Here is a 9766-nt window from a genome sequence, read left to right as displayed (position 1 = left end):
GTAAAAGGATCAATACAACAAGAAGAGGTAACTATTCTAAATATATATGCACCCAATACAGGAGCACCCAGATACATAAAGCAAGCCCTTAATGATCTACAAAGAGACTTAGACTCCCACTTAATAATAGTGGGAGACTTTAACACTTCACTGTCAATATTAGACAGATCAATAAGACAGAAAATCAACAAGGAATTCCAGGACTTGAATGCAGATCTGGACCAAACAAACTTAATAGACATTTACAGAACTCTTAACCCCAAAACCACAGAATATACATTCTTCTCAGCACCACATCACACTTACTCTAAAATTGACCACATAGTAAGTAAATCACTCCTCAGCAAATGCAAAAGAATGGAAATCATAAAAATCTCTCAGACCATAGTGCAATCAAATTAGAACTCAGGATTAAGAAACTAACTCAAAACTGCAAAACTTCATGGAAAATGAACAACTGGCTCCTGAATGTAGACTGGATAAACAATGAAATGAAGGCAGAAATAAAGATGTTCTTTGAAACAAACAAGAACTAAGACACAACATACCAGAATCTCTGGGACACATTTAAAGCAGTGTCTAGAGGGAAATTCATAGCAATAAATGCCCACATAAGGATCAAGGAAAGGTCTAAAATTGACACCCTATCATCAAAATGGAAAGAGTTAGAGGCGCAAGATCAAAAAACTCAAAAGCTAGCAGGAGACAAGAAATAACTAAGATCATAGCAGAACTGAAGGAGATAGAGACACACAAAAAATTCAAAAAATCAACAAATCCAGGAGCTGGCTTTTTTAAAAGATCAACAAAATAGATAGACTGCTAGCCAGATTAATAAAAAAGAAAAGGGAGAAGAATCAAATAGATGCAATAAAAAATGATAAAGGGGACATCACCACCAATTCCACAGAAATACAAACTACCATCAGAGAATACTACAAACAACTCTGCACACAAACCAGTAAATCTGGAAGAAATGGATACATTCCTGGACACTTTCACTCTCCTAAGACTAAACCAGGAAGAAGTTGAATCCCTGAATAGACCAATAACAAGGGCTGAAGTTAAGCAGGAATCAATAGCCTACCAACTAAAAAAAGCCCAGGTCCAGACGGGTTTACAGCTGAATTCTACCAGACGCACAAAGAGGAGCTGGTACCATTCCTTCTGAAACTATTCCAAACAGAGGGAATCCTCCCCAACTCATTTTATGAGACCAACATCATCCCAATACCAAAACAAGGCAGAGACACAACTGAAAAAGAAAACTTCAGGCCAATATCCATGATGAACATCGATGCAAATATCTTCAATAAAATACTGGCAAACAAAATGCAACAGCAAATCAAAAAGCTTATTCATCATAATCAAGTAGGCTTCACCCCGGGGATGCAAGGCTAGTTCAACATACTCAAGTCTATAAATGTAATCCATCACATAAACAGAGCCAAAGACAAAAACCACATGATTATCTCAATAGATGCAGAGAAGGCCTTCAGCAAAATTCAACAGCCCTTTATGCTAAAAACCCTCAATAAACTAGGTATCAATGATACGTATCACAAAATAATTAAAGCTATTTATGACAAACCCACAGCCAATATCATACTGAACGGGCAAAAACTGGAAGCAGAACTCACTTCGCAATCTGGCACAAGACAATAATGCCGTGTCTCACCACTCCTATTCAATATAGTATTGGAAAATCTAGCTAGAGCAATCAGGCAAGAAAAAGAAATAAAGGTATTCAATTAGGAAAAGAGGAAGCCAAATTGTCTCTATTTGCAGATGACATGATTGTATATTTAGAAGACCCCATCATCTCAGCCCAAAATCTCCTGAAACTGATAAGCAACTTCAGCAAAGTCTCAGGATACTAAATCAATGTGCAGAAATCACAAGTATTTCTATATGCCAATAACAGACAAGGAGCCAAATCAAAAGTGAACTCCCATTCACAATTGCTACAAAGAGAATAAAATACCTAGGAATACAACTAACAAAGGATGTAAAGGACCTCTTCAAGGAGAACTACAAACGACTGCTCAAGGAAATAGGAGAGGACACAAACCGATGGAAACACATTCCATGCCTATGGTTGGGAAGAATGAACATCGTGAAAATGGCCATACTGCTTAAAGTAATTTGTAGATTCAACACTATCCCCATCAAGCTACCAATGACCTTCTTCACATAACTGGAAAAAACCACCTTAAACTTCATATGGAACCAAAAGAGAGCCCGTATAGCCACAACAATCCTAAGTAAAAAGAACAAGGCTGGAGGCATCATACTGCCTGACTTCAAACTATACTACAAGGCCACAGTAATCAAAACAGCATGGTACTGGTACCAAAACAGAGACATAGACCAATGGAACAGAACAGAGGCCTCAGAAGCAACACCATACATCTACAATCATCTGATCTTTGACAAACCTGAGAAAAACAAGGAATGGGGAAAGGATTCCCTGTTTAATAAATGGTGTTGGAAAAACTGGCTAGCAATGTGCAGAAAGCTGAAACTGGACCCTTTCCTGACACCTTACACTAAAATTAACTCCAGATATATTAAAGATCCAAACATAAGACCTAACACTATAAAAACCCTAGAAGAAAACCTAAAACCTAGGCAAAACCATTCAGGACATAGGCATAGACAAGGACTTCATGGCTAAAACACCAAAAGCAATGGCAATAAAAGCCAAAATAGACAAACGGGATCTAATTAAACTCCAGAGTTTCTGTACAGCAAAGGAAACAATCATTAGAGTGAACCAGCAACCAACAGAATGGGAAAAAATTTTTGCAATCTACCCATCTGACAAAGGGCTGATATCTAGAATCTACAAAGAACTAAAACAGATTTATGAGAAAAACAAACAAACAAACCCATTCAAAAGTGGGTGAAGGATAAGAACAAGACACTTTACAAAAGAAGACATCTATGAGGCCAAAAAACATGAAAAAATGCTCATCATCACTGGTCATTAGAGAAATGCAAATCAAAACCACACTGAGATACCATCTCACGCCAGTTAGAATGGCTATCTTTAAAAAATCTGGAGACAACAGATGCTGGAGAGGATGTGGAGAAATAGGAACACTTTTACACTGTTGGTGGGAGTGTAAATTAGTACAACCATTGTAGAACACAGTGTGGCAATTCCTCAAGGACCTAGATCTAGAAATACCATTTGACCCAGCAATCCCATTACTGGGTATATACCCAAAGAATTATAAATTGTTCTATTATAAAGACACATGCACATGTATGTTTATTGCTGCACTGTTTACAATAGCAAAGACATGGAACCAACCCAAATGTCCATCGATAGACTGGATAAAGAAAATGTGGCACATACACACCATGGTATACTACACAGCCATAAAAAATGATGAGTTTGTGTCCTTCATAGGGACATGGATGAATCTGGAAACCATCATTCTCAGCACACTGACACAAGAACAGAAAACCAAACATTGTATTGTTATCACTCATAGGCGGGTGTTGAACAATTAGAACACGTGGACACAGAGAGGGGAGCATCATACACTGTGGTCAGTTTTGGGGGGCTAGGGGATGGACAGTGGGGAGTGGGAGGGTGGGGAGGGATAACATGTGGAGAAATACCAGATATAGATAATGGGGGGATGAAGGCAGGCAGCAAACCACCTCACCATGTATGTATCTATGCAACAATTCTGCATGATCTACACATGTACCCCAGAACCTAAACTACAATAAAATATATATGTGTGTGTTTATATATATATACATGTGTGTGTGTGTATATATATATATATATAAAATGTGTGATGAAAGGGAGAGGGGTGAACTTTAGAGTGTTGTATTACATAGAGGTTTGTTGGTTATCTACTAGCAGTAGTTAAAAGAGTTGAGAATGCAAATGGCTGCCAGTCATTTCTGCATAGCCGATTATATATTTAAAAAAACAGAGGCAGCCTGTCCCTTCACAGTAAAAGTGATGCTTTCAGTAAGTGAGAAATAATTTGCCTTTTGCAGAATAGTCCTGTTGGGAAGAGAGCATTTTGAAAAGGGAAGTTTGGAAATGTTGGTATTATTAGGTTTTCTGCCCCAAAATGATATATATCACATAGGAAAACTCTCAAGTATGTGAGAAACAAATTTTTAGCCCATTTCAAATTTTTCTAAATGAGGAGTTTCAATAGGATTTGTTCCCGTTTACTTAAAATACAAAAAAAATGCAATACCTTCCAATTAGTTTGTAACAACAACTGGCAGACCCGAGAACATGAAGTGTCATAGTGAAATGTGAAGAGAAACCTTCGTGTGGGTGTTGACTGAGGTGGAGGAAGGGGTGTCAGGATGCAGAGACACAGCCAATCACGTGCTTCTTTCACCTGGGTCTTTGCATCACTGAGTGGTGTCTTCTGCAGCTACACAGCCAGTAAAAGCAGTCTCAAAATAACTTAAAACCAGAACGAGGCCTTCACATTGCTGTTACAAATGTTAATGTAGCATAGATAGTTAAATAATGAAATGTATTAATCACATAGCTCTCGCTAAAATGTTCTTAATAAGCTTCATATTCAAAAGCTTTTCTACACAATACATAAAATAAAAAAATGTTTTGAGTTCTTCCCTTATTCTAAGTTGTGTGTTTATGATGTCTATTAATATTTATATATCACATGTAAGGAAAGAAATACACATATTTTAGTGGTGATGTTGAAAACTTTGTATTGGGTGTAAATGTATGAGAGAAAGATTTGGAACCACTGGAATATAGGATGGTTTGAGATCAGTCACTGGACTTTTTGAGTTAGTAGAGGCTGCTGAGAGCGGGGAGGATTGTTAAAGAGATAGGGGAAGCACGAGTTAGCATCCATTATGCTGCCCATTATTTAGCATCCAGTGATGAATTTTCTATCATTCCTTTTATACTTATTAATTGTCAGTCTAAGGAAGAGCTTTTTCTTCTCCTCTACTTACTTATTTATTTATATCAACAAAGATTCATAAATTCTTAATTTGTTAAGAATTTATAAATAAAGGGTTATAAGAATTCATAAAGGGTTATAAAAAGAATTTATAAATAGTAATTCTTAATGATTATATCTCTGTTTTATCTTCCCTCCCTTATCTTCTCCACCAACTATAATCACTTTCTCCATATGATAGCTAAACTCCTTTCCTATGCCTTCTGTGACCTTTCTGGCATCTTCTTTACTTAGTTTCATAGTTACTATGTGTCTGGCACTCAATCATTTACCCTTGATTTAAATGTTCCATGTTTCATGCATGAATGTTTCATAACCTCAATCAGACTATAAAATCCTGAGTGATAAGAACAATGTATTTTGCCTTCTTTCAAACTTCTCATTGAATATGTTCTTGTTGAAGTCAGAGAAGAAAAAAACACCGTGCTGTCTTTATATTCAGGCCTGGCACTTAGCAATAGATACCACGTGCAATGTCACATTCAAATAATTTAAATGGAAGCACTAATCTGGGTGGCCCCAAATTTTAAACACAGATTTTAAAAAGCCAATATATAAAATAAAGGATATAAAAATTAAGTAATTTTATGTCTGAGTGAGAAAATTGAGTCCATATCTTACTTCTCACTATTGTAGCAGCAGGGAAAAGAGGGTAGTGTCCATTATTCGGTAGAAATAGGTATACAGTTGCAGTAAGGAAGACTAACTTTTCCTTGACCACGAATTTCTGGAAGAATTTGTTACCTACACAATGTACATTGGGCTAAATGTCTTCAGTAAGAGTTTTTGAAAAATGAACCAGTGTGACCTTTTCAAATGAAAGAGAATTAATTTAAAATTTCTGGAGTGAGGAAGAAGAGGATTGTGTAGTGTAGATAGATAATTTTCCAGTGGTCTAGCTTAACTAACATATAAAGCTTAGAGGATCTTGAGGAGTGAATGGGGATCAGTACCCTAGGCCAGTGCTTGTGATGATCAGATTTCTCAACATAATTATATATAGGAGATACATTGAAGACAAAATAGGGGTCACTAGCAGATACCTGAAGGCCAGGGATTCTCTATTATTGAACCAGAAAAGTTGGTATGCACACTGGATACCAACACGTAGAAGAAGCAGAGCATGTTTAACCATGAAGTAGAAGAGCCTGACTTATAGTTGCCTTGTAATGGAATCCCTTCTCTGCTTTCACATGGAGCTGTGCTACTGGATGACCTCTAAGCTGGGGCAGGATTTTTCTTAAAAAAAAAAAAAGCTATGGGTATGTCCAGATGCTTGAACAAGTGCCAGACAGAAGCCCCAGTGTTTTGATTATAAAGGATGATTGACAAACTTTAATGGAGTATTTGAGTTCAAGAAGACCAGATTCTCACCACTACCATAAAAGTACCTTATAAATACTCCTAAGTAGATTTTATTGTGAACAGATTGTGCTCTGATGAGCTTTCCAGAATAAATCAGCTGCCCAGTGAGGGCCCAGACACTTGAGAGAAAGCTGCATCATATAATTGCTTAGAATTCTTTGTCTGGATTCCACATGGCATCTGCCAGATTTGAGAAAAGGGGTTTTAGTGTAGCTAATATTTAGATACTTCTTTTTTCTGAGACTAATCAATCAGTATTTATTCAACAAAGATTTGCGGTATATCACCTGTGTGCACATCAAACAGGTTAAGCTTTGACAAAAGTCTGTTCACCTATTCATCAGGCTCCAGTGGTAAGGAATTTTCTAATTCTTAAATTTTGCAATTCTGGGAAAGGGACAGGAGGGCTGCTCCATTTAAGAGAAGGGTGGAGACTGGGTCAAAGAAGATCCTATGTTAGTCCATGGTCCTTCCACTTAAGGTAACACACATATGTTTTGCTGGCTTTAGTCCACATCATATGCCATTCCCCCATACTTTTTTTTTTTTTTTGACGCAGAGTCTCACTCTGTCACCCAGGCTGGAGTGCAATGGCGTTATCTCAGTTCACTGCAACCTCTGCCTCCCAGGTTCAAGAGATTCTCCCACCTCAGCCTCCCAAGTAGCTGGAATTACAGGTGTCCACCATCATGCCTGGCAAAATTTTTGTATTTTTAGAAGAGATGGGGTTTCTCCATGTTACCCAGGCTGGTCTCGAACTCCTGACCTCAGGTAATCTACCCGCCTCAGCCTCCCAAAGTGCTTGGATTACAGGCATGAGCCACCGTGTCCAGCCTCCCCCATATTCTTCTTAATAGCATGTAGTCCTAAACTATCCATCTAAATCATTCCATTTTTTAATCTCTATACAACCTTATCCATGTTAACTTTCAGACACTTATCATGTATGTTTGTTGGCTAGCTCTCACTTTACTCACGTAGTTCACATTGCTTCTTAAAACCTGTCATGAGCCTGACGCTCCCGTGTGCACAGACTGGTGCTGATGTGTTCTCATCCCAAAGGACTGGCTGATGCTTCTCAGTTTCTTTCCAGCATTAAATTATTGTTTAACAGGTAAACTGTCAACATTTTGAGAATGTTAATTTTTTTCAGTATTTCTTTTCCTCTTTGCTTTTAAGGCAGGTTTAACAACTTATTTTCATCCTGGAATAAACTTGAAGAAAATACATTATGATAGCATCAAACTTTATGAGAAATTGGAAGAAGAAACTGGGCAGGTAAATGCATTTAACTTGAAACTGTGAGGTCGGCTTCTCAGAAACATGTAAGATTTCCAGAGGATTTTGATGCATCGTTATGTATCACTGTGTGAGTGCTTAAATATGATGAGAATTTAAGGTAAGAACCTCTAGAGTTTGCTTAACTTAATTTTAACCTCTAGAATTTGCTCAGCTTAATTTCTCAAAGTACATTATTCGTGTCATAAACCATTCTTTATTTTTTAAATGAAGAAAGAATAAAAAGCAGCTTTCAAAAGTATCTTTAGCCAGTTACTATGTCTAGAAACTAAGAAAGCAGAGTCTTTCAGCAATCTTATTGCACAGGATCTGACAATAGTATGTGCCAGATTGTCACATGCCTTTGAACAGTACTTCATAAAAGCCCCTCACTTTCATTTTTATCCTTTCTCATATTTACTCACACTCTCAAGATAAAATGGCAGGCAAAAGAGTATCCATAGGCTAAGACTGAGGTCTGCTCACATTTTCCATGCCACTTCCCTTGCCTAAACCATCCAATGGCTCCCCACAGTCTACTGGACAAAGCCAAAGGATTAGCATGGCCTTAGGAACATGACCTTTGTCAGCTGACCTCTGCCTGCTGTCCCAACAGTTTCTTTTGCCACTCTTCCCTCTGCTTATCTGCTTCAGCTACTCTCAATAACATATAGTTTTGGAATGTGCTGAGCTGTCTCAAATCACTGCTTTTTGTTTGTGTTGTGTGCTGTTTTCTGCTGCTTCCTCTGAAACAACATTCCCCCTGGCCCTGTCTTTAGCATCCACCTTCTCCGGGGTCATCCCCTTTGAGAAACCTTCCTTGACTTTTCCTGTCTGCTAAGCAGGTCAAAGCTGGAGATCCCATCTCTTGGTTTTCAGAGCGTTTGTGCACACCTCTCTTTTAATTTGAATCTCTCTTTATTGTAATTGTTGATTTACTTGTTGGTCCTCCCTACAGATGATGAGTAACTTCTGGGCAAGGGCTATACTTTTATCTCTGTAACTGAGTGCTTGGCAAACTGAAGGACTTTTAAGAAATGTCAAATGAATAGTTAACTCAATTCAGACAATCTAAGCATTGCAACATTTTGATTCTATGTAATTTCTCCATAAATTTTTTGTCTTTCTCTTTTTCATATGATTTTTTTTCACTCTGAACATTAACCCTCATTCCATGCTACTGTAATTTTGCTATTAGTTGTCTGTCTTCAACTTTGGGGTATAAATGCCATTTAGGCAGAGTCTTTGCCTGTCTTGTTCACCCCGACATCTGTGGGGCTTAGAATAGTGCCTGGCACGGAAGAGGCACTTAGGAAAGACAGTAGTTGCTGAATGAGTGTCTTTTAATAAGATGCAAATATTTTCATAATTATTTATTTCACTCATAATAAATCTTTCTGTACAGCAGCATTTTCATTTTACTGGAGCAGAGCCATGTTTGAGTACCAAATAATGACTTATTTATATGCTTTTATTGGAATTATTGTCACAGGTGGTGGGATTCCATCAGCCAGGTAGTATCAGGCTTGCAACCACCCCTGTAAGGGTAGACGAATTTAAATATCAAATGACTCGGACTGGCTGGCATGCAACAGAACAGTATATCATTGGACCTGAAAAAATTCAAGAGATGTTCCCTTTACTCAACATGAATAAGGTATTTATCTGAAGGGCATTTTTACCATTTGTTGACTTAAGTTAAAATTAGAAAAAGTTATTAAGAAGAATAACTAAAACCAGAAAACTTTGTACACACCTTTTAAATGTGGCAACATCATATGATTAATTTTGGAATTTGAGTAATTTAAATGATATATAAAAAGGTAATAATGATAAACCTTGTTAGTTTTTCACCTCTGACAACTGATTAAACATTTTCAACACCTTTCCATTATTGTGTCCCCCAGATGTAAGGGTTTTCATACACAAACCTTCTGTTTGAGAACTGCAGAGAGAATGATAACCTGATATGATAAATGTCTAGAAAGACTGTGATATTAAAATATTTTAAAAATCAAATTAAGAAATATCATGGTACATTGTGCTACAAACATCACCTAGCTTATAGCTATACTTCCCTTACAGACTCTGTGCCAGGTATGGATCTAAATTTATACCACATTTGCCTGAGAGAATCT

The 9766-nt window shown here is 37.3% G+C and overlaps 1 protein-coding gene across 3 annotated transcripts in view; it reads left to right on the top strand.

The window, feature by feature from the left end:
- Positions 1–9766, top strand: part of DMGDH (dimethylglycine dehydrogenase) — a 78234-nt gene that overhangs the window by 13414 nt on the left and 55054 nt on the right. For all 3 annotated transcript variants that reach the window (XR_005200093.1, XM_017527712.2, XM_017527714.2), the window contains exons 3-4: positions 7530–7628; positions 9121–9285. Coding sequence is in view for 2 of the 3 variants with exons in the window: in XM_017527712.2 (XP_017383201.1) it covers positions 7530–7628; positions 9121–9285 (264 nt within the window). In the remaining variant the exon portion in view is untranslated. The remainder of the gene's footprint in view (positions 1–7529; positions 7629–9120; positions 9286–9766) is intronic.

This window comes from Cebus imitator, unplaced genomic scaffold (assembly GCF_001604975.1).
Source record: "Cebus imitator isolate Cc_AM_T3 unplaced genomic scaffold, Cebus_imitator-1.0 Scaffold50, whole genome shotgun sequence".
Taxonomy (NCBI): domain Eukaryota; kingdom Metazoa; phylum Chordata; class Mammalia; order Primates; family Cebidae; genus Cebus; species Cebus imitator.
This window is presented reverse-complemented; position numbering and strand designations above follow the sequence as displayed.